Source organism: Myxocyprinus asiaticus, chromosome 9 (assembly GCF_019703515.2).
Source record: "Myxocyprinus asiaticus isolate MX2 ecotype Aquarium Trade chromosome 9, UBuf_Myxa_2, whole genome shotgun sequence".
NCBI classification, from domain to species: Eukaryota; Metazoa; Chordata; class Actinopteri; order Cypriniformes; family Catostomidae; genus Myxocyprinus; species Myxocyprinus asiaticus.
This window is the reverse complement of record NC_059352.1, coordinates 10235559-10262079: the sequence shown is the minus strand read 5'-3', so window position 1 is coordinate 10262079 and position 26521 is coordinate 10235559. Positions and strand designations below refer to the sequence as shown.

At 36.7% G+C, this 26521-nt stretch overlaps 1 protein-coding gene across 6 annotated transcripts in view; it reads right to left on the bottom strand.

Moving 5' to 3' along the window:
- Window positions 1–4701: 4701 nt before the first annotated feature.
- The window catches only part of LOC127445927 (metabotropic glutamate receptor 4-like), a 295001-nt gene continuing 273181 nt past the window's right edge, over window positions 4702–26521 (bottom strand). For all 6 annotated transcript variants that reach the window (XM_051706434.1, XM_051706436.1, XM_051706437.1 and 3 more), the window contains exons 10-11: window positions 24971–25220; window positions 4702–5137 (exon numbers count right to left, since the gene is read on the bottom strand). In XM_051706434.1, the coding sequence (XP_051562394.1) occupies window positions 5088–5137; window positions 24971–25220 (300 nt within the window). In that variant the 3' untranslated portion in view covers window positions 4702–5087. The remainder of the gene's footprint in view (window positions 5138–24970; window positions 25221–26521) is intronic.

Sequence of the window (26521 nt, the reverse complement as noted above, 5' to 3'; positions counted from 1 at the left end):
AACACGAAGGGCTTAAGTAGGGAGTGAATCAGTGGAGAAACAGGTGCTTCTAGCATGCTAAGTAATGGCATGATCAGTGTTCCCCTTGGAACAATCAATATTCCCATGGAAACACTGATCATGCATGCCGGCAGCGCCTGTGAGACATGAGGGTGAGAAAACAACAAAACACACAGAACAATCCGACAAACTCACCAGAGCCGTGACACTTTCAAAACCAATTAAAGCTTTTAAAGAAGTGGCTTTCAGCTGTTTTTTCATTAGTTCACAGATTTTACAGTAAACACCGAGTGGCTACTCAACACATACCAAAATAGTTTTTCGTACAAAAATAAACAAAAATTAAATTAAGCAATGACATTTATTAGTATTACCATGAACTGCATAGGCCCCAAAATATGCAACATTATTAATATGACATGGCTGAAACAGAAAACTATCAACTTTGCAAATACATAACCAACAGCAGGAGTGTTATTTACCAGCCTAACACATGAAACAAACAATGGGTCATATTGTAGCATGAGCCATATTACCTATGAAGGGCCAAATACTTGAAATGAAATCATTAAATAAATATTTAAATAAATTATTAAATACATAATGAAATTGTTAAAATATGAATAATTTAAAAACAAATACTCATTAAATCACTAAATAAGTCCAGCCTTCCATAATGACTTTCTCTCACAGAATCAACATCATGTTGTGCATTTTCCAGTCGAACATACTGTTCAGGGCTGTTAAGAATGGTCCACACACCCAAGCCAATGCTACTCTTATTTACAGCATTTTTTTATCGGCCAACATTTCCCTTACATTTTCTATATTGGTTTAAATTAAAGGGGTCATGACATGAGGAATCAAATTTGTCTTGATCTTTTGGCATATAAGAGGTCATTGTACTATAAAAACATACTGTTTTAGAACTGAAAACTTCCTCCTTAATAGAATAAGAGCATTTATTTAAAAACAAGCTGCAAAAAACAGCTCATTTGGAATTTGTGGAACTTGTAACGTCACAAGGACCAAATACATCTGCATATGACTGCCTCTTCAGCAAGACTTTTCCGCCATTGCACCCTTGGCCCCACCCATTGGTGCTCAGTCAGTCAGACAGGTGAAAAGGAGAGAGATGGGCCTGTCATGGGAGATTCATCCAAAGGGGACTTTCACAGGACGCCTTCATGTTCCTTTCTGGATTTAAATGTTTTTCTACATAAACGTAAATGGCTTTGATCGATATCACACATCTTGCGCCATTTTTTAAAAGACACAGCGTCATATAACTCTAAAAAGGATCCCTCATTGTGTTTCATTCAGCTGCGCTGTCTTGATGTTGTGCTGTTTTGAAGCCGTCCTGGACCATTTTTGCACCCATATGTGCTATTTTTAATTGTTGGTCTTTTGAAAACATGCACTACAGGATATATTTGATCGTTTTGATGCGTTTCCGGTGATGTGCTTTAAGAGTAATACAAGCGCAACTTTTAAAAATGCATCACATTCTGCTGCTTCCACATGCTGTTCTGTGTGTAATCATAGCAGGAAAATGTGAGATGTGAAGTCCAGCGTCTCTGCTTTGACCTGTTGAAGCCAGTTAAAGCACCCAACATCAACGTGGATTGTATTACATTTGTGTATTCAGAACATTTGTGTGTGGATTGCTTGTGAAACAGTCACAATATGATTCAAGCTTTGCAAAGGAACTTTTTTTGAAAGTTGAGGCAGTTAAAATCAGACTATTGGACAAAAAAATGTACGTAACCAGTTTAATTCATGAATATTTCATATATCATCACTGTTTGAGTGAACAGTTTGATAAATTCAGATGAAATGTGTTGGGTGTACATTATGTGTTAACCCTGACATGTAGTTTTAAAATTCTGTTTGTTCATTTTTTTTGGATTAGGTTTAAAAAATGGCTGCATTGGAAGGTCTGCTTGATGTTAGCCAATCACAATATTGGGCGTTTACATTGAAGTCTTAAAATATTTTGATTTTTAATTGATTTTTAATAAACGCTTTGTGTCTTTTAATTTTTGAGGGTTACCAAATATGGCTAAAATGAAAATAGACGCAAACTTGTGCAAAAAAGAGTACTTATTGATTTATTTGTTGATTTATAGATGAATTGAATGATGTTAGAATTTTTAATGATTTCATTATGAATTTAATGATTTATTTAATGATTTAATTTTGAGTAATTTGCCCTCTATAATTACCAAGTGACAAATGAGTTTGCATCAAAATACCATAAAGAATTTGACTGGATGCACAACCTTTTGAAAGCTATAAGCTTAAAGGAATAGTTCACCCAAAAATGAAAATGTGCTGATAATTTACACACCCTCAGGCCAACCAAGATGTATCTGAGTTTCTTTCTTCATCAAAACAGAATTTAAGACTTTTAGGATTTCATTTCAGGCCTCCTCCTCTAAACAATGCAAGTGAATGTCCTCCATTTTTTGACGGTCCAAAATGCATATTTAGGGTGCATCAAAATAATCCACACAACTCCAGTCGACAAATAAAGTTCTTCTGAATGCAAATGATTGATTATTTTGAGAAGCAAAACAATACTTTTTAACTAATTCTTAAATTCTGTTTTGATGAAGAAAGAAACTCAGATACATCTTGGATGGCCTGAGGGTGAGTAAATTATCAGCACATTTAAATTTTTGGGTGAACTATTCCTTTAAGCAGCATACACACATGCTGTGACTTTATTGCTTGATGTCGCTAGTCTCTGTAATGTGAAGTCTCCAGTGGGCGTTTCTACTGCTGTTGCTCTAACGTTATTGGTAGACTGCACATCTGGCCATGTCTTTTGAAAATATGATCACAGATGAGATGTAATGTCAGTAAAACTAAGATTTATTTCTAATCTGACAATGAATCAGTTCTCTTGTCCCTAAAATGCACATTCTGCAGGGGAGAGTGCATTATATGAACTGAAGCAGTGCTCATTGCATCGTATCATTAATAAAAGATGAACGATCTATCAATGTACGAATCAAACTCACTCAGACTGCTGACAGTTTCTTTTCCATGCTTCATTTTTTATTTTATCCATGTATGTGCTTACAGAACAGTGAAATCTCTCACAAAACCATCACAACACTGGTTCATCTTGTCTGCACTTGACTCCATTATCTCAAAGGAGATGGGAGAGGTGAGCTCCACTGACACAGTCTTCCCTCCTATTGGTTGTTGCTCCCGAAAGTCACTCTTCATTTGCATAAAATTAAGCTTTTCTCAACTTTGTTGTGTTGCTCGCCACACCCACATCAAGTCGCCAGAGGCCGCAGTCACTCGTGTCGCTGGAAGTCACCAGCTCTCATTGAAAATGAATAAGAGGAGGTCGCTTTGTCGCTGGAAGTCGCTGCATGTGTGTACGGGGCTTCATTTTGCTATACTAAAATTGCACGATTACATCATTAAATGCATTGTATTAACTGCATTTATCATTGTTGCTTTTTTTTCCCTGCTTTTTGCAACCCTGAAAAACACTGCAACCCATTTTTGGTTTGCACCAGTTGAGAGTCACTGTTCTAAAAGTTGTTACAACTATAAATGCATTTGCTCTATTTTTTAATACTGTACTGTATGTTTCAGACTCGCTTGGATTTGAGTTTTTGGATTTTATTATTAAATGAAACATTATTAAATCAAAACATGTTACACAGTTGAAGCTTCTTTATCAAGATGAAAGTTCTTCAATTATATAAAAGTACATTGCAGAGATAATTTTTCAGAAAACACAATGAGTTTTGAAAAATTTCTTTATTAGAAATGATTTATGTATAAAAATTAACATGCTTCACATACTTCATATGTCTTATTTTACAAATACTTTAATTCAGGCACTGTTTCTGACTTTTTTCTTTTAGGATGAAAAGCAAACATTAGCAATCAGGAACACACATTAAGTTGCCATTTATCACGGTCATCATAGACATTTTTATTCTGCAGCCCAAACAGTGCAAAAACAAATAGAGGAGAAATCATAAGAAATTAATCTTAATTTCACAAACATCTAAAAGAGACAAACAGCTTGTCTCTATCATCTGACATCTCTGGTTATAAATACTTCATCCCGTCATCTTCTCCCTCCCAAGCATCTGAGAACTACAGTATTCATTACTGGAGATTGTTGATGCTTAGAATGGCTAGAACAGCTGTATTCTTATGAGTGTAACATACTCGCCAAATGAAGCTTCCTCTTTCCGGATCTGGTGAATGTAGATTCTAATATCTCGAGCGTTCCGAAGGTTTCTTTCTGAGTTGACGCCGCGCCATTTCTAAATTGTGATTTTGGATTTTGGCAACGCACAGGTGACTGTAACAGCTATAGAACAATTCAACAACAGGGCAAATTTTAGTTCCTCAAAAGTGTGTACTTATGCACAAGCAAACATTACTCTAAAGAGCACTTCATACATCTCCAACGGTTTCACAAGGCCCATGGTGAGGTAACAATACAGCAACATAGTTCAACAGCATTCCAGAAGGGTCTTTTTTTTTAAAGGAAAAAAACAAACAAAAAAACAAAACAAAAAAACAAAAACAAAAAAACAACACAGCACAAGATGTCAAAACCAGCATGCTCAACATCTGTAAACAATGATCACTGTCTTTGTTGTTGTCATCACCAAGGAGAAAACAAGAGGAAAAAGCTCCAAATGATTTTTTTCATGTTTTCTTTGTTTTTTTTTTTTTCTTTTTTTTTTTAGCCACCACATAGTGTTAGCATCAATGAAACAGCGGACACTGACATGTGGTCCTTAATTAGTGTGTATCACTTTAACAATGACATCTGGAATAGATAGAGCAAGCTGTAATGAAATTGTCTGGGTGACAGTCCGTCATTCCAACACGATCGTCTCAACAGTCATGGGCATGGCCTCCCCAGATGCTCCCTATGTGGCTTCACATAAGCTTCATTAATGGAAACATGTCTGTGGGGTCTTCAAACCATCTGGTATCTCCCTTCCAACTGGCTAACTTGAGTGATTTATCTTGAAATGCTGTCTTCCAGGGGTCACTCTGGGATTTTGATTTTGTAGTGGCCTTTTATCACTTACCTAGATTGCATGGTTGCTGTAGCTGATGTACGTTTGTTTAGGGCTGAGTCCTGGGAGAGATAAGAGAGCATGACATAAATAGATCATTTAAGTCATAGAGCGGTTAAATATGGTGCTTGATTTATGATTAGAATTTTGAATTTGTTCACCCAAAATGAATATTCTGTCATAATTTATTTACTTTTATGTAGTTAAAATCGATATAACTTTCTTTTTTGTGTGGAACAAAAAATGAGATATTTAACAGAATGCCTAAGCTGCTCTTTTCCATACAAAGAAAGTCAAAGGTGACGTCTGTAAAGCAAGATTTTAAAGCAAGATTTTCCAAGCTGTATGGACTGCTTTTGTGTTGCTTTTCTGGTCCTTTTTTAAGCTTAACTGCCATAGTCCTTATTCACTTTCATTGTATGCAAAAGAGCATCTCTGACATTCTACACCACATCTCCTTTTGTGTGATTTTGAAAAGTGAGCTGATGATAACAAAATGTTAATTCTGGGGTGAATTACACCTTTAAAGGCCCCATTAGATGCGTTGACAACCTCAGTTTTTTTTTAGATTGAACTGCATATATCTGCTAAAAGTTAACTTTGTCATAGTATAAAGATGAGTCTTTAAATCTAGCAGACATGCACTAAAGACAACAAAACTTAAGATTTTCATTTTAAGGGTTTTTAGTAAGAGGTTACTGAGAGGTTATTTAGTAAGATATGTGCTCAAAGCCATTGTAACCTTTAATATAGTTCCTCATGAAATCAAAGGCAAAGCAGTTCAACACAGTAGCTCACATCTTTTTATTTTTTTTCTCCATGATATGCCGGTTGCAACATCTGCTTTGATATCACTAATAATTTGCCAGAAGTCAAGTAAGCTTCTCACATTGCACTGCTCATCTTGTTTGATATCAGAGTCAGTCTTTTAGATATCAAAGTACGGATTATGTGACTAAGACAGTCCTTCAACCATGTCACCCTGTTGCACAGGAGGACAGTTTAATATCTTCTAAACCATGCTAGTCAGTTATCTGCAAAAGGAGAAGTGTGCAAATGAGATCATCTCAGGCTGTACTGTAGTTGCCTTCATGACACATTAATCTACTAAATTAGAATGTTCAATTGCCAGAATCCTGTTGTCAATACAACAATTGCAGTCTGATCTCATGAAATTTATGTGACAATTTATGCGACAATTTACATGCTTCTTTACACGTTTGGCTACAGTGTCCCAGTGAAATGTCCAGCAGAGGGCGTCAAAAGTGAGTGAAATGGTGTTGTAATAAGACAAAGTTTTTATGATGAATATTAGATGGATGTTGTAGAACATTGGTTAAATGTTCTTTGTTAATTTCCAAAACGCATTTGTATCTAATGTGTATCCGCAGTTATGACGTAAGCATTACGTATCGGTACACGGAAGTGTAATGTAGAGATGTACAACATGTGCATGAGCTGCTATATATTTCTCTGGTAAAGTGATTAAGTTAAATCAAATATGTTGTCCGATCATCATTAACAACAGATGTTTTAATAAGTAAACATACCTCCCTATCCTAAAATTTTAACCTTTAAACCTAACAAATAATGTTCAAAAAGATAAATGAGAGGTGAAGAAAACAGACATCATTACCCTAAACCAAAACCTAAATCTATCCGATACTGTTTTAAAAGCAAATTCAACATGAAAATTACATTTACTGAAGCAACCACGTCATTTTGTGATACTTCTATGGCACTTTTGCTTCACTTTTGTTACGAGAGTCTTTGGCTGGGCTCAAGACACAGTCTCTGAGTCCAAAGTCCAACACTTTATCAGATGAGCTACCACAGAAGTTAATCAGACTGGAATAAGTGTGTAAATGTAGGTGGGTCTGTAATACAAGCATTAAAATGTATAGTAATTCAAATTATGACTTAGAGTAAAAGTGTTTTGATATCATAACATAGCAGAGTGTGAATAATAGAGCTAAAAATAAGTGTTTATAAAGTCATAAACAGCCATAGTACCCATCTGTGTAAAGATGAATAAAACGCACCATTGTTGTAGCGCCTCTAGTGTTAATTTCGCCAGGAAACTACAGCAAATTGTAGAAAGTGGCATGTGCAACTCGGTTTGCAAAAATGAGACTAGGTTGAACAATTGCACAAGCAGTAATAATTATGAAGCTTTAATACTGTAATTTCAATCCATCTTTAAATAGTGGTAGGGTGGGGTAAGATGTGCCACTTTTTATTTTAGATGTCCTGTTGTCAGAGAGAAAGGAGACAGAGGTAAAACTAATATACCTAATTATATTTTAGGATGTCTGCTAATTACTAAAATCAGACAAAAACTTGTTTATGTTACAGGGCCGTAGAAATGAGATATCCAAAAAAAAAAAAAAAAAAATGTTCGAGTGACACAATTTGCCCAACATTAGGAGTAAGCTGTGTCATATCAAGGTGCAAGTCAAATCGTTGGGGAATACATGAACTATTTACAGAAATTTTAAAATAACATTATTAACATAAATTAGTTGTTAGTACAAAAACAAACAAATTAATTAGGAAACAAACAAAAATGTAAGCAAAAAACAAACAAATAAATAGATAACATATTTTAAGGTAGTAAATATTTTAAGGTAGTGAAACAATTATCAATATTTTGGTTTGTCATTTTTTTAAATACATAAAATAAAACACAAATTAGTTATTTACTAATTTATATTTTATTTACAAAAATTCTTGATAGAAAAATAAAATAGTTGGAGAGTTTTGCAGAGAAATGTTGCTGTCTCCTTGCCATTTTCCCAAAACTTTGAACAGTCATTGATTGTTTTCTTTGAATGGTGGGTTTCTCTTTGCCAGCGCTCCAAAAAGATTCTTCGAAGTAACTTGACTGCCACTTCAATTCAATGAAACGATTGCAGTAGTACTTTCTGCGTTTTGATGCAAAGCTATTTATAACTATAACTATATCTAGTAGAGCCACTGGCACAGCCTACCCTGAAGCATCTGGCACACTGTACCCCACAGCTACCATTTTAGGAAAAATATTTAATTTAATAATTCATGGCTTCTTTTTAACCAAATATGTGCAAGGTTTAAACATTGATGCACCAACATGCATATGTATTTGTAGACCTGGATAAATGTGGTTTGCCATAAAACTAATTTTACCTACCATGTATAAAATTTAATTTAAGAGCTGTATACAATTGGCCCTTTCTAAATAGACCCACTGACACATATTAACCCACTTTCTCCTAGATGAAATACACAAATTGTGTATTGTGCAAACAAGATCACAAAGGACAGTTTAAGTGACATTGCCTTAAACCATTCTTGTAACAAACCTGCCAAAGAAGGGGGGTCGACGGAAGAATCAAACTCATTGCATCATTATATAGAGATCAAAAGGTTACCTAATGCAATCATGTAGGGGTACTGGAATAAGAAGGGTGAACTAGCATTTGACCTGACACTTTTCAAACTACTGGTGCGATTCTACAGGAATTTTTTAATTTTGTTTTTTTTTACTCTCCAATCTGAGCTCTTCTTCTTGGGCGCATGGAGCACTGACCCATAGGATAAGTCAGATAGATAGTCTAATTTATTGGCACAACCACTCAAAAACCTCAATTTTAGCAAGAGGGAGGAACATTTTCACAAAACTCTAACTACGACTCCGCATATAGTGTAACTGGGCCTCAGTCTCCATTCACTTTCTTTGTAAGGATGACAAATGCAATAAAAGTAAATGGTGACTGAGGTTAACATTCTGCCTAGCATATATTTTTTGTGTTCCTTTAAAGAAACAATTTCATATGGGTTTGGAACAACCTGAAGGTAAGTGAACGATGACAGAATTTTAATTTTTGGGTGAACTATCCCTTTAAGGGTGGGTACTTTTGAATTGTGACCACCTAGCAACCACACAGAAGCACCCTAGCAACTGCATAGCAACATTTTCTTGTTTGAGATCTATGTTGAATGCAATCTAGGCCATGCACTGTTCTAAATATTGTCATACCTACTTTGTGTTGGTCTTTGAATATGCATAAAAAACAAATGTGCTGCTATCTATAGGACTGCCCCCAGTATGATTCTTGCACCTACAACACCCTAGGAAACGAGTGATTTGCAAACACAGACATTCACATTTTACAACAATGCACCATGCATAGTATTTGTGTATTTAGGAATTAACTTGTGAAATGTCAGCTTATTCACAACGCACAGTGTATTATAGCTAGTATTATACCCAATTAATAGTACCAAATTGATATGAATAGCATTCACAGTTTCACCATTAAAGCTAACTAAAACATGAGTCAGAAAACAGTAACAATACTAAAAGTCTTTACCCATCTTCATTGCTTAATTATTGCAATGTGTGCCTTGCAAAGAAAATAAAATTGCCACCATATGACCATGGACAGAAAACATAACTCGAGATTCCTATTTTACATTCTGAATGCTGTAAAGAGAGGTGTTCTTGCAGTAAGCAACTGTTTTATTCACTACAGATTTGACGCTTTGTACTGTGGATATCAATCAATGTTGCCCCTGGTACCAAATTCAAAGGTCCTCAGAAACCTTGTATTAAAATTGGTCGATGGTCTCTTTGAAAGAAATATAAGAGCCTGATATATTGGGATTATCGTAAATATTAAGATCCTGTGCTGCTGAGCAGTGGTAAGCTGTATATATATATATATATAATAATTATTATTATTATTATTTGTTTTTTTTTCTTCTGTTAAACATTTTATTCATATAATATGTTCATATTTGGTCACATCTTACTTCTCAACCTTGAGGCTGTTCTTCATACTCACAACCTGAATAATGATCCCTTAACACTTGGGTTACATTTGTCATCCAGAAAATAAGTGTAATTTTGTGAAAACTATTTTATTGATACAAAGGAAGTGGCCAATTGTGAGGTAAATGTGTCCTCATCATGGCGATTGTTTTTCATCTGTGTGAATTTAGACATTCTGCAATGCAGGGACGGAACACTTATGCAAAGTGCATATTTCAGCATTTAATATCTGATAAGAAATTTCTACTATAAAATAATGGCATATTAAAATAAATATTTAATATATTTTCTATTTCAGGCTAAATTTTTTTACGATTCACTGTAGATAGTCATGCAAGACCATCTGAAGACATGGATTTAACCACTGGAGTGTTATGGATTACTTTTATGCTGCCTTAATGTGCTTTTGGAGCTTTAAATTTTGATACCCATTCACTTACATTGTGAGGACCTATAGAGCTGAAATATTCTTCTAACAATCTTTTTTATTTTTATTTTTGGGTAAACTATTCCTTTAATGGTAGTCAGGTACATTTTTGTCCGCCAAGAGTCTGAAATGGAATGTTCGTGATTTCAAACTCCAGCTGTCAAACTCCAACTGTCAACATGTTCAAATGTTAACACACATTTAAGCTTTCAGCTTTTATTCCACAGACATGGTTTCAGGTTTTTACAAAATCCCTAAACCAAGACCAACATTTTTGACTGGAACTCGTCCTAGAGCTTTCAAGCTGCATCCACCAAACTTGGCACATACCTTCAGACTGTTCTGACTAAGTGTGCTATATTTTGTTATGGTTTTTGCATATCGAACCTTCATAAATCCCCCCCAAAAAACGTAAATTTACACTGACAGAATGTTAAAAAGAGCCAAGAGTCTGAAACGGAATGTTCGAGGTTCGAGATTTCATGGCAACGCCTTGACAAGAAATATGGTTCCCCAGAGGTCACAAGATTTTCCGACTGTTAAAATGTTTAAAATGCAAAAAACACACCTTTAAGCGTTTAGCTTTTTTAAATGTAAACACACACATTTAAGCTTTTAGCTTTTTAAAATTTAAACATACACCTTTAAGACCTTTAAGCTTAATGTCTATCTGTCTGTCTAAATTTAAGGCTTATTAAACCAAAATTAAGTTTGTCTTGACAAACTTTAACAATCTAGTTTATACTGTAACACCTTTATATACGTTATTACAGCTGATTTAAATAAATATACAACTGATCAATTCAACAACATAATTTAAACAGTATTCAATAATAGTGCTATTTAGAATCCTGCATAGAAAAATTAATTATCCATCAACCTGCAATAATCAAGTCTCTGCTTAATATAAACTTTGTTATATATGTTAATCATAAAAGTATGTACGCAGAACAAATTTGTGAATCTACAAGGCAAACAACATGTTAACAAAACTACAGTCAGTGTGTAGGCTCCAACTGCAAATGTAGGTTTATATAATTATCAGGCTACCATGAAAATCTATGGGGGTGCGCTTTTTTCCATTGAACTTTGATACACAGAACAGCACCGAACCCCAACTGACCTTTAAATAATGACCTTGCACAGAAATGGTCAAGAATAATAAAAAATGTACATGTCATTAAAAAATTGCCTAAAGGAATATGCTGCATAAAGTATCTAATGCTAAGAAATGATTAAACATGAAGTATTACCAAAACAGGACTTGTTAAGTGTTGGCTATTGCAAAAATTTGTAATACTTCTCTCAGTAGAACAACATATTGCAAAATAGAAATACAAGAAGAAAGTTGGTTCTTCATTATGTCTTTGCCAGCAATGAAATCAAATAGCAAATTCAATAAAAGAGGAATACAATTTAAATTTTCATAAAAATAAGGACATTTTGTTAATACGCTTATTTTTCCAATTGGCTAACAGTCTCTTAAAGTCCAACTTTTCAATTGCAATATCTGTGTCCTGCCCATGGGGTCAGAAATTGGCTAGTTAGCATCACCCCATTAGCCCCTGCTGGTAGAAGCTGGAACTACACCACATGGTGCTAAAACACAAGACACTGTGAACGTGCGTCTCTCATATAAAAAAATATCACTTTTCTATACCACTATATCAAACTATATTCCACTATCTGCAATGATGAATTCAACCATACAAATACTGACACAAAAAATGCTGCTCGTATTGTTATTGCTCATATTTACAACTCAACCAAGAGCAAACCACACCTCCTTCCAGGCTCCATGACATTTCTATGAGCTTGATCGACTGACCTTGATACTGATCCTCATAATTTGGCAAGATTGTAACACACAGGGTTACAGGCAACATTGCATTATTCTTTTGTGATCATGTTTGCATGCGTTACCAAACTCAACTTGTGCAAAACATCCATTGCATGATGGTTTGCAAATGACTGCAGTACTTCAGAACCATCACTGTTCAAATTACAGTTGCATTGGTAGTGTGAAAACACATTTGACTGTTTGATATTAGATCTACAGCACAATGTAAAAGCTCTTCTGGCTTCTGGCAAGTTAAAATTGATATCAAAGGAGGTGTTGATGCACTGCAATTACAATTTGAAATGTTTAGAATTAAATTATTCTGATTCCAATTCTGATTCCATGTACAATTCTGGTTGCTTAAATATATTAATTAAAAATTAATACTAACTTTAGCAGATATACAGTACTAATTGATGGCATCTTACTATGGCTGTGGTTGTTACCTTTGGTGTAACCAGTAGGTGAGATAAAAGGAAGTGTGGCTTTGTGTGCTTCAGAGACACATGTTAATCTACAACTTCACAGACTGTGAGCACTTTCTAGTACTCTGACACCTGTCCGCTAGAAACTGTGAAAAATTATTGGATGGGAAATTTGCCCACAGGTGTATTTCAAGAGGCTGTTTCTGCTTATAAACAGGATAATCTCATTAGTATTCATAGATATTTGTATGTAACATTTCTGCGAACATTATGTTTTGATAGACACTTAAATGTACAATATCAATATATTTACAGCATCTAAAACATATGTACAGTTTTAGAGGTGTTCAAATATTTACTAGAGCTGTCAAAATTAAAGCGTTAATGCATGCGATTCATTAATGCGTTAATTTTTCTTAATCGTGATTAACGCATTTACCGTTAATACAGCATAAACCAGGATAAAGACTGGTTGAAAGGGCATAACCTTTGTTATGTGTCCTCTCGGAGTCATTTGACTGATGCACACACCACACAGCACAGTGATTCAGTGTCAGTGATAAAGTAATGGGGAAAGGAGCTCTTAACGCAATTTGTTGTACAAAATAAGCCTAGATGGAACTGTGACAGAAATCTAGCATTTTTCAGCCTAAGTAAAGTGCATTTTAATTAAAACAGAGGCACGGCATGTCTAAATTATCACCAAATCGTCGCTTGACGCTGACAACCTGATGTGAACGTAGCTTCACAATTGCTATAACAAAGCAGATAGCCACAGTCTGCTGGCTGATTAATATTATGGAAGATGAGAGTTTAAGATTTAATGTCCGTTGCAATGAATATGTAACCTATGCGGGTACTAGTTCTTCCAATTAGTCAAACTCCCTCTTAGACTTTGGGAAATGTTTAATGTTAGTTGAATTGGTGTTATTTTACTGCATTTCTATCTTTATACTGTGGAAGGCTTTGTTTGGAAAATCTGCGATTAATTGCAATTAATAACAGATTTTCTTTTTTTTTTTTTTTGCGATTAATCACAATGAAAAATTTTTTTATTGACTGACAGCACTAATCTTTACAAATCCTCTGACAACTGTTCAGAAGAAAAATTCCTGGAAGTTTTATGAGGATTTCGCTGCAGGTGAAAGAGTTCAATACTTAGACACAATACCATAGAGGACTGTCAATTCAGCAGAGAATGAAGAAGAAATATTCACTCATGTGTGTGTTGTCATAACTGTCGCGATGCTTCGATATTGTACGTTTTGGTGTCTATGTGTCACATGTCTATATGATAGAACCACACTTTACATATGAATATCTGAAAATACAATACTAATGAGATCACACTGTTCTGGCCCTAGCTATGGCACAGTTTATTTTGTCAGTACTGACTCCTAGTGGCCACTAAGAATTCTACCACATTTATCAGTGTAGTAGCCATTTTGTCTGTCAGATCACATTGTGGAAGAGCTCAGATGTGTATTCACATACATCCTGCTTGTTTTTGCCCTTGAGAAAGCATAATCTGTCAATTTAATGCTTTATTCATATGATTATCTGAGATTATGTGAACTTTCCATAACTGTTTCCAAGTTACATGTTGAACATACAATTTGAGGAATATAATCTTGTTGCTAGTTTATAAAATCTTAATGTATCTTAACATAGCCATATTCTAAATTGTGTAAACGCAATTTAAATACAATGTTTTAATTGCATCTTACACTTAACTGCATCTTACACTGTTTTTTTGAGCTTTGTGTTGTGTGCACTAATTCTATAACTCTGTAAGAGACAATATCTTTATCACAAAATGATCTTCAGCAAAGAGAGTTTGAACCTGAATCTTGCCTATGACCTTTACTGGAACCTTGTTTAGCTCTCTGCCAAAGCACTGTACAAAAATGCAGACTAAGAGTGAAAAGATTGACTTTGTGTCAAGAGCATTATTGTGGACTACATGCACTCTTTGAGGAGTTTCTAGATGTCACGCTCTTCACAACACAGCCAAGCTTCCGGCCTAGAGGCCAGGTCGTAGGTTAGATCTTTGTCATCAAGTCATCATCCTCACGCCGCTCCATTGTGTCCAATGCAAGCCAAGATGCAGCCCAGACATGTGCAAAGGCAGAGGCCACTCGCACAAGAGCTGAGTTTGCTAAATGCCAGATACGCATGGAGATTGAAAGGTCAAAATTGAGGCAACACTGAATGCTCTAACTGAATGCTCTAAAAGAGGACGGCAAGGCTGAAGCAGCTCTAGAAGCAGCCAGGGTGCTGGAAACAGCTGCATTTGATTCAAATGATGAGACTGAAGTGGCTAGCTCCATCGCCACAGCAGAACGTACTGGTAAATACATAAGAACGCACTTCTCGCATAACCAAATCGTGAAAAAAGAAGAGGAAGACCTAGCAAGTACTGAGTTTGAAGACATTCCTAATGTTAGACAGTTCACCCCCCAAACTGTAAATATATTGAGCAGACATGACCAGACGGGGTATCAAAACACAAGGCGACCAAATCGCTCTTACACACACACACACACACACACCAAGTATTCCAACACTTGGATTTACTGAAGTGTCTGACATTGCTGTGTTTCTTGCACGTCATGACCTCCTAACAGCTGGTTTCAAAGTGTTTGACAATAAGCCAGATAATTACATGCCCTGGAAAACAACATTCCTAAATGCCATTGATGGCCTGAACCTTAAAGTCAACGAAGAGCTCGACTTACTTACCAAGTGGCTTGAAGGTGAGTCTCTCCGGCATGGTCTGAGGATAAGAGCAGCCCATGCTCATAACCCAGAAATATGACTTAGAGATTTATGGCAACGCCTTGACAAGAAATATGGTTCCCCAGAGGTCATTGAAGTATCTTTATTCAAGCATTTAGAGAGCTTCCCAATTTAGAGAACTTTAACCAATTACAAGAACTTCAGATCTGCTTCTTGAAGTACAAGCATCAAAGGAGGAAGGTTATCTACCTGGCCTTGGATTTCTTGACACTTCCAAGGGAATAAACTCAATTGTGGAAAATCTGCCTCACAGTCTTCAAGAAGCCTGGATCGTTAAGGGAATAAAATACAAAAGAGAATATCTCTTTCACTATTCCCCCTTTTCATACTTTGTTGAGTTTGTCAATGATCAGCTTCTATTTTCAATGTTCTGGCACATTGCCTTTTAAAGCTGAAAAGATACCAATGAAACAGTCAAAATTCAGAGCTCCTAATTCTGCCAGCAAAACAGAAGTTGAGTCAAATGTGTCTGTTAGTTCCAATACCATTTCTATTGACCCAGAAAGACAGTGTCCCCTCCATAAGAAGAATCACTATATAGCGAAATGCAGAGGTTTCCAAATGAAGTCCTTGGCTGAGAGAAAGAAATTTCTCAAAGAGAACTTTATCTGCTACAAGTTCATTTCCACGGATCACAGGGCCAAAGACTGCAGAGCAACAATCCAATGCTCAGAATGTAACAGCTGTAGCCATATCTCTGCTCTCCATGATGGTCCAATTCATTAGGCTGAGAAAGGGCCCACCACACCTACAGAGGGCCAAGGCAGGGAGCAAGATGAACCAGCTTCCACAGTGACAACATTGATCTATTCAGAGATATGTGGAAAAGAGCTGCAAGGAAAATCATGCTAAACAATCTGCCTAGTCAACGTATATCCCAACGGTCATCCTGAAGAGAAGAAGCGAATGTACGTCATGTTGGATGATCAGAGTAACCTCTCTCTAGCAAGGTCAGCCTTCTTTCTTATGTTCAATATTCAAGGTGAAGTCTTCCCTTACACAATGAGAACATGCTCAGGCACAACTGATACCAGTGGAAGGAGAGCCAAAGACTTTGTTGTCGAGGCCTGAGATGGCAAAATATCCATGGTGCTTCTGACACTCATAGAGTACAGTTCAATCCCAGACAACAGAATGGAGATTCCCACTCCTGAAGCGGCTGCTTACCATTCCCATCTCCAAGCCATGTCATCCAAGATATCTCCACTGGACCCAGCAGCTGATATTCTCCTTCTCATAGGGCGAGATCTTATCCATGCACACAAGGTTCGCAGTCAGCGCAATGGGCCTCAAAATGCTCTGTATGCCCAATGCCTCGATCCAGGATGGGTAATTGTAGGAGACGTGTGCCTCAGTGGAGCCCATAAACCCATGTAGAGAACTTATAAAACCAGCATGCTTGAGAATGGTACACCCTGCTTTCTCATACCATGCAAGAGCAGCATCTGTGCTAAAGAGACTTAAATAAATGAAGACCCCAGACTCTTCATGGGAAGGACAAATCATTTACATGACATTGGGAAGCATATTTTCAAACAGACTAACAAAGACAATATGCTTGCACTCTCAGGTGAAGATGAGGCTTTCCTGGACATTATGGAAAATTAATTCTCCAAAGATGAGGCAAACAGTTGGGTTTCTCCTCTCCTGTTTCACTGTCCTAGAAGGCGTTTGCCCAACAATAGAGAGCAGGCTGTTATTCATCTTATATCACTTTGTCGTACTCTGAGAAAGAAGACAGACATAAAAGACCACTATGTAGAATTCATGGAGACAATGTTAAAAAAGGGACATGCAGAGATAGTATTTGATTCAAGTGCACAGTATGACAATACATCCCTCAATCAAGTACTCCTCAAGGGCCCAGACCTGAACAACCGATTGATAGGTGTGCTCATCCGCTTCAGATCTGACACTTACGCGGTGATGACAGACATTGAGCAAATGTTTCACAGCTTACTGGTCAAAGAAGAACATTATGACTACCTGACCACAATCTTGATGGGGACATTGCTGAATATCGTATGAGGGTTCACGTCTTTGGCAATTCTCCCTCACCAACAGTTGCTATATATGGGCTCAAGAGGACAGCTATAGAAGGAGAACAAGAGTATGGAAGTGATGCCAGGCTGTTCATTGAGAGACATTTCTATGTGGATGATGGACTGAAATCATTCAGCTCGGAAACTGAGGCCATTGATGTACTGCACAGAGCATAGCAGATGTTAGCACAGTCCAATCTCAGCCTACATAAAATCTCATCCAACAGTCCTGTCATCACAATGGCCTTTCCAAATGTGGATCTCTCAAACAATTTGCAGGGTTTTGACCTTGGACAAATCTTCCCATCCATTCAACGAAATTTAGGATTGGGCTGGGACCTGTCAACAGACATGTTTGTGTTTCAAGTATCCATCAGCGAGAATCTTACACTAAGCGGGGAGTGCTGTCAACCATCAACAGCTTGTACGATCCTCTTGGATTCATAGTACCTGTAAGCATTGAGGGTCGCTCCATTCTGAGAGACGCTGCGCAAGAAATGTATGCGCAGCGTACACTGGCGGCCAAAAGTTTGGAATAATGTACAGATTTTGCTCTTATGGAAAGAAATTGTTACTTTTATTCACCAAAGTGGCATTCAACTTATCACAATGTATAGTCAGGACATTAATAATGTGAAAAAATGTATATTACGATTTGAAACTTTTTTCCCCCCAATTTGGAATGCCCAATTCCCAATATGCTCTAAATCCTTGTGGTGGTGTAGTGACTCGCTTCAATCCGGATGGCGGAGGACGAATCCCAGTTGCCTCCACATCTGAGGCCATCAACCTGCGCATCTTATCACGTGGCTTGTTGAGCACATTACCGCGGAGACACAGCGTGTGTGGAGGCTTCACCCTATTCTCCGCGGCATCCATGCACAACTCACCACGCGCCCCACCAAGAGCGAACCACATTATAGCGACCACGAGGAGGTTACCCCATGTGACTCTACCCTCCCTAGCAACTGGGCCAATTTGGTTGCTTAGGAGACCTGGCTGGAGTCACTCAGCACACTCTGGATTCGAACTTGCGACTCCAGGGGTGGTAGTCAGCTTCTTTACTCACTGAGATATCCAGACCCCCCACATCTGTTATTGTTGTTCGTTAGGTTTGGTGTGACATCACTTGATGTCAGGCTGGGAGTGTTCTGGCCCTAGCTATGGCACAGTTTATTTTGTCAATACTGACTCCTAGTGGCCACTCTAAGAATTCTACCACATTTATCGTAGTAGCCATTTTGTCTGTCAGACCACATTGTGGAAGAGCTCAGATGTGTATTCACGTCCATCCTGCTTGTTTTTGCCCTTGAGAAAGCATAATCTGTAAATTTAAATGCTTTATTCATATGATTATCTGAGATTATGTGAATTATAACAAGTTATGTATTTGTTTTAAGAACTGTTTCCAAGTTACATGTTGAACATACAATTTGAGGAATATAATCTTGATGCTAGATTATCAAAGCTTAATGTATCTTAACCTAGCCATATTCTAAATTGTGTAAAGGTAATTTAAATACATTGTTTTAATCGCATCTTACACTTTTTTTTTTTTTTAGCTTTGTGTTGTGTGCACTAATTCTATAACTCTGTAAGAGACAATATCTTTACAGTATCTTTATTAATTTATGTTATAGTTTCACAAAATGGTCTTCAGTAAAGAGAGTTTCAACCTGAATCTTGCCTACGATCTTTACTGGAGCCTTGTTCACCTCTATGCCAAAGAACTGTATGAAAACGCAGGCTGAGGGCAGAAGACACACCATAATAGAACACTATTGTAAGGTACATTGTGTTTTATTGAACAGTATCTTACATGGGTGATAATGGTGATACCTGTAACACACATATTGTACAGTGATGGCCCTTGCTTAACCAGAAATATAATATAATTTAGTGTTGTGCAATTCACTTAGAAGTACTTCTAACACTTTAAAGCAACGTTGCATGGCCTTGCATTACACTACATTAGGACAGTTCACAGACACTTCTACTTAATGTAATTTAAGTCTAAAAGGAGGATCACATACATTATCAATTAGAATCAACAAAGAGATCCCATTTTCCCAGTAGTGCATTCGTGAAATTGTATCCCTGGGATCCCTGAGTCAAGGATAGATTATTTGTTAGCTTACTTTTTGTTTTATCATGCAAAGAAACTGCCTGTGTTGAAAGACTGTGGTATGATTTGTCAAAAAGACCCTGACTCTAAAATCTAATTTTCAAAAGCCCATACTGTATTTCCACTATAGTGAGTTCAAACTGTGCTATAGAGAGTTGCCAAATTCTATAAATAGACAAAACAAGGCAGTGTGCACATAATATTCATACTGATAATGGTCTGTCGTGGCCATGCAAACAGCAGTAAATATTTGCTGAAAATATTCTGTGCTAACTAGTCATGCTTAAATGGGCAAATTTCCATTTACTGTATGTAGCAACCATGATTAAACAAATTTAATTATGTTATCAAAACATTTCTCTGGACTTCTGCCTTAATTCAAAACTATTTGTTACTAAGACCCACAACATGATTTTCTGAGTATGACTTCATTGGAATTAATGCAAAATACAATTTAATGAAAACAGCATGCATGTGCTGTGCCGTGAATGCAAAATACAATGTAATGAACAGCTAGTGCTTTCCTAGTCTAACACAATATTTTAAATGATCTGCTTAACAGGTTATTTTATTCTATAACTAGCTCATTAATAATTACAGGTAAATATCAAATAAATCAAATTAATTACATGATGTGCCGATTTATTAATCACAATTAATTGCATACCAATATTGACTGAGAAAGGCCCCCAAATAAAGGTAATTTTGAATAAATAATAATAATTATAAATATAATATATAGGCCTAATAAATAGGCAGAGGCTATTATTAAGTGTAAATAGCAACAAAATCATCAAGTGCAAATAGTGTTAAATTCTATTTGCACCAGACACCCTACACCAACCCAAACCCCTTAACCTAACCCTTACCTTACCTTACAAAAATTAACCATGGTTTTACTACAGTAACCAGAGTATCACCATGGTATTTTGTAGTAAAATCATAGTAACCACAAAATTAAACATGGTTACTATATAGACACCATATTTCTGTAGTACCACCATGGTTAACTGCATTAAAACTATGGTTCTGCCAAAAAACATGGTTACAATGTTACTATAGTAAGACCATGGTTAATTTTACTCAGATCAAACCTTTCTATCAACTCCCAAACCTTCACTGTGACCAAATTAATGCAAGGAAACCAGCCTCTATATTCATGTTTAGTTATTATTATAAGTACAATTAAAGGAACTATTAAGAGTGGAGACAGGAAACAGGATGGGAAAAAGTGGGACTAAAGGCAGAATTGAACCCGGGTCGTCCGCACGAGAAAAGCACATTCACACCGTCATCACAGCCCATGCCAATACAGCAACATAGGGGTGCAGTTTGTCCTCAATTTCTGTATTTCCACCAGAATATTGGAGTGCAAATAGCCACACTATATGGCAGGTGCTATTTACACCTAATGTAAATAGTCACTCCGAAATAACTACTATAATTCAGATAATTCAAATATATTACATTATATTGTGGCAACAGACAAGTAAAGCATTTAGACAATAAAAAAGTGGCTTTAAAAGTGAAAATATTGTTTGTTTTATTTTCACATCATCAAACATAACCCTATTATTGACCTACATCCCTCTTCTCTTTTTTTAATTGTTGGTCTATGCGCTTATGCACTTAAGAAAATAATTAGTGCATCCCAAATCATAGTACTTTAAAAATCCACTGGAAATAGTACACCATTTAGGCAACTTTAGCAAACCATTTTCAAAGTGTGAAGTTTGGGGCTATGGTTGGAACAGTTTACTAACATACTTGTCTTACTAATTCTGCAGCATAAAGTATGTATACTGTACACAGTATGAACATTTTCTGTATGCATAGAATACCTGGATGACCTACAGTACTACATTTGCCAAAATGTGCAGTATACAATGCAATGTATAAATGCAGTATGCAGCACACTGCATGGAATACGGCATTCAACAATGCAATGTGCCTGACTTGACAATGTGCCATGGCATTCTACCACACTGCATTTCCTATTTCTGCCATTTAAAAACATATTTTACACAAAAATGTAATTAAAAAGTGGAAAACAATAGTTTTGTATTTCCAAGATTATAGCTGGACATCACTTACATGCAACATGATAAATTACCAACTGTTTCACTAAACATAAAAAAACCAAACAGTAAACAATGTATATTACGCAGAATTCAACAGGAAGTAAGCTAGTATTCCATTCCAAACATAGCCTGTGTTCCAAAGCCAAGTACAGGTCTTTGCGGAACAATAATGGCCGTTTCCCAATCTGTGGGCGTTTTCAAACCAGGATGGGCATTTTTCAACTATCCAATTAAAGAAGGGAATCTCAATGTAGTAATCAGTGGCCGTTTCCAAACCAGGACTGGCATTCCTCAACTATTCAATGAAATTATGGTATCTCAATGTATTAGGCAAATCGTGTAAAGCGGTTGAAATACGCCCATACCGATTTGAAAACGCCCACTGATTGGGAAACCCATTTTTGTTCTACAGAGACACAAGTCTTTTCAAAACAGGCATACTGTCTTACTACATACTTAAAAGTACTTCTCAATTGCCATTGAAGTACATGCCTAATGGTTTAATTATGCTACATGGGTTGCATCATTTCGCTTATCTTTCAAGATGGAGGCTACAAGAGTGTGTGTGCTTTAGAATGTACGTTATTTCTGCTGAGGCAGCAGGCCTTTATTTAAGGAAGTTTTACAAAGCTTGTTTGTCAACTGCTGTGTTTTATTTATATTCAAATAAGCAGGAGATGGGTTTCTCTAAGCACTGTTCTACCTATTCAACTGATCTGCCTCTTGATAATTTGAAAATCAAATTGCATCGCCCACATCTGTTGCCAAACTGTTAGATTCCAGCATCTTGAAAATCAACATAAAAACCATTTGGAATGTGAGAATAATGATTAGGCCATTAAATGTTTTTACTGAGTCCAACATTAAAACAAAAAGCCATCTCAAACATCTGTATTTAGACCCATAAACGTTTACAACAGGATTAGGAACCGAGCACTGGTTCTGATTCAGAACTGGTTCCTATGGTGGCTGAGAAGTGCACAACACAACCAAATTAGCAATGTAAATAAGAAATAAGCCAAAATAAACAAACAAAATAAAGCCAAAACACAATGGAAATAAGACGCAACACAACAAAATTAAGCCACAGCACAGTGATATTAACAGAAAATAAATATTTTTTAATATTTAATATAATACACTCCATGATGATTGGATTACTACTACACTACAGCTTCAGCATTAAGACCTATCACAGTGGAGAGACACAACAGACTGATTAATCACACAAACACAAAGAGTTTCCACATTGGAGAAGATGTAAAATTCTACATGACAGCGGAGAAAACGGTTTCTGTAGTGAATGACTCTTGCGCACCAGCTACCGCGAAATAGGGAAGAATACCCCCACTCAGATGGCTATTTTTACACAGAGAAAATAGGATGTATTTGACCAAAATGACATTATCTTCAGGAAGATGAGTAACACACTACATTATGTCTGCTTGACAGTCGTGACAGACAGACACAGGTAATAGCACATGCTCAACCTCTCTCTATCTCTCAAACACACATACACATGCACACACACACACACACACACACACACACACACACACACACACACACACACATCCTTGTTTCTCCAATAACTTATTAGAAACAGCCAAGGCCATCGTTACTAGTTCTAAAGTGACATTTTCGAATTAGTAAGGGAGGCTTGTGCGCATCTTTTGCAACTAGCAACGGCAGATTCTGATCCGTCACGTAAGAAAGTAGTTCCATGCACAACTGCGTTTTTTTGTGACATTCCTTAGTTTTTCTGTTGAACTGTTGTATATAAGAATTATCACACTCGCAATCATGCTGTATGGCCCTAAATCAGCACCGTGCTGATTTAGGGTCATACAGCATGAATGCGAGTGTGATATTGCTTATATACAACAGTTCAACGAACAAGTAAATAAAACAATGAGGAAAAACTAAGGACTGTCAAAAAAAAAAAAAAGAAAATGCATTTGTGCATGGAACTACTTTCTTACGCCACTGATCAGGATCTGCCTTTGCTAGTTCAAAAGATGTGCCCAATACAATCCTGCCACTTTAGAACTAGTAATGACGGCCTGGCTGTTTCTAACAAGTTATTGGAGAAACAAGGATGTGTGTGGGTGTTTGTGTGTGTGTGTTTGAGAGAGAGAGAGAGAGTGTGATTGACTGCATGTGATTACCTTCGTCTGTCGTGCCTCCCAAGCAGAGATGAACAGTAAAGCTAAAGCTGTTTAACTCATATTCCTCATATTTAGTGTTAGTCAGCTTGCTGTAGATAATGTAATTTTGGTCAAATACATCTTATTTTCTCTGTGTAAAAATAGCCATACGAGTGGGGTCCTCTCTGAGTATTTCATGGTAGCAGGTTCGTTCTCTCCTCTGCCATGTTGAATGTTTACATCTGCATTCTGCTCCCAATGCAGAAACTCCGGTAGGTAAGCACCTTATGTATGTGTGATTACTTTGTCTGTTTTGTCTCTCAGCTTTGATAAGCCTTAATGCTGAAGCAGTTTAACTTTATTTCCCAGCTTTTGTCTAGTAGTATTCCGAGCGATCATGGAGTAAGAGGCAATTGCCGATGACTTCAAAGAAACCGCTCGCTGACTGGCAGCACGGACTCAAATGAATGTCAGTTCATTGCTCCTAACACAGAAAAATTGTCTTTTCGTCACCACCTACTGGCTAAAATCTTTAACGTCACAAGGATAGATGAAAAGAGATGCACCCAGAGCTCTTTTACACATCAGCGTTGCTCTTACACTTTAGTTTAGAAAGCCGCAAACACAAGCAGAGTGATACAAACAGTGAAGTGTCTGAATACTGCTGTTCTGAGACATCAGCACTCATGGAATGTCTCTTGTCCAATCAGATTATATATATATATATATATATATAATTTATTTATTTATTTTTTACAAAAGGTGTGTTCACTTTTTAAATATATATACAGTATAAAAAAATCTCTTAAAATTTGATCTATTCTGTTCAAATCTGAAATGATCTCATCATTTGGTAACAGGCAGCCGAGGGCAGTAAATCCTATAAGAATTAAATGTGTTATTTCCAAATATGTCTTCCTCAAAAACACTACAATAATCATTATTGGAATCATTAAGGAACCAGAATCATTAAGTCGTAATCACAACAAGACTCATTAAATTTCTTGCGATTCCCTACACCAGATTGCTGAAGCATAACCTGTTGTTTTGTCTTTTTGCTGTCTACAGATTCAGTTACATTTAAGTGCTAGGCAATAATGGAGAAATGTAATTTTTAAGGATTACATTTACCAGTTTATGACTTCATAAAAGTATGTGTCAATAACTATAAAGAGTTTATTCCCAGCTATGCTCACCCTGAGTTTCCAGGTTCTCACACAGCTCAGACTTGGCTTCTCCGTTGGGCCTCAGGCTGGCTTTGGGGTTGAACTTGTTAGACATGGTAGCAGCAGTAACTACAGCTTTCAGACTGCGAGTGCTCCGCTTGGCCACATTCTGCTCCGGGTGGAAGAGCACCACATAAACTTTCGGCATGTAGAGCATCCCAAGAGACACAGACGCACTCAGACTCACTGAGATGGTCAGTGTGGTTGTTTGTATGTACATCTGCAAAACAAAATACAAAAACAGAACATAGACATTGTAATTAAGGTTAATAATTTACCCAGAAACAAACAAATAAATAAATAAATATGTCATCATGTTGTTCCACCTACATATTCTGTTATATTTACTGTTGAACATAAATGGAAATTTTTTTTATGAATCTTTACACAGTTCTTGTTATACAATCACACTTTATACATGGTAAAAAGTTGTAACTTGCAATTGTTACCTTAAGGAATCTATTTCTACCTGATCTTACCCTTACAATTCGTTCTGTTGGTGTAGCCTAATGCAGTGGTTCTTAACTTGGGGGCCGGTGCCCACTAGGGGACCTCAACAAACTTCCATTTGAGTCGCAAGATGACTTAAAATTATTAAAAATTATTTAAAATAAGTAATATTTATAATATAACTTATTAAAATGTTAAAAACCACTAAAAACAAGATGTACAACATGACATCATATTTCTTAGTGTAATTCAGCAACTCCCTACAACAACTGCTGCTTTAATTGAAGAGCATACGCTCCTCAGAACTTCTGGAATCACAAAATGTATCACTCTTATTTTTTTAAATCTACTGACGCACAAGTTTCTGTTAATAAAAAAGTTACAAAGCATCTCGGAAACCTCTGATGTAACCTTGGTTCCCTGAAAGGCGGGAACGAGACGCTGTGTCAGTAGCTGATGCGTGGGAGCTCCTCTCAGAAGTACAAATCTCTAAAACCCTATTAAATCATGCCACTTACATATTGGTAGGGCTGGGCGGATATATCGACTTTTAAAGATATATCGATATATTTTCAAACGAGATATAGGATGAGACAGTACCGTTTATATTTAATATTGCATTACATAACCCGTTTCTTCCATAAAGCCGTGCCAGTGTTTGCATCTCTCCACTCTCACACTCTCCGCGCAACCCCACCCCCACTCTCCCTCTGCGTCTGCACGCAAACCCGGCCCCACTCACTCACAAGTTCTCCTGCAACATGGACGGAGACACAGTGCTGGTCCACACTGCTGAAGAAAACTCAATTAACTTAATCAGCTCCCTATGTAGTGAATCAGTATATCGTGAACACGAATTCGGGCACTGGTAAGGGTACTGAGCCACTGAACATTGGGACACTTATGACTCAGTCACCCACGACACGTTAACGAGCTCGCGCATTGTAGCACAGCTGTTATTAATCAGCCCCATCGCTGTATAAATGACACTATCATTCATCGTGTTATAGACCTTTTTCACACTCCGGGTTTTGGAACGCAGAAGTAAATGTTTGCAGGGTAAATTTCGAC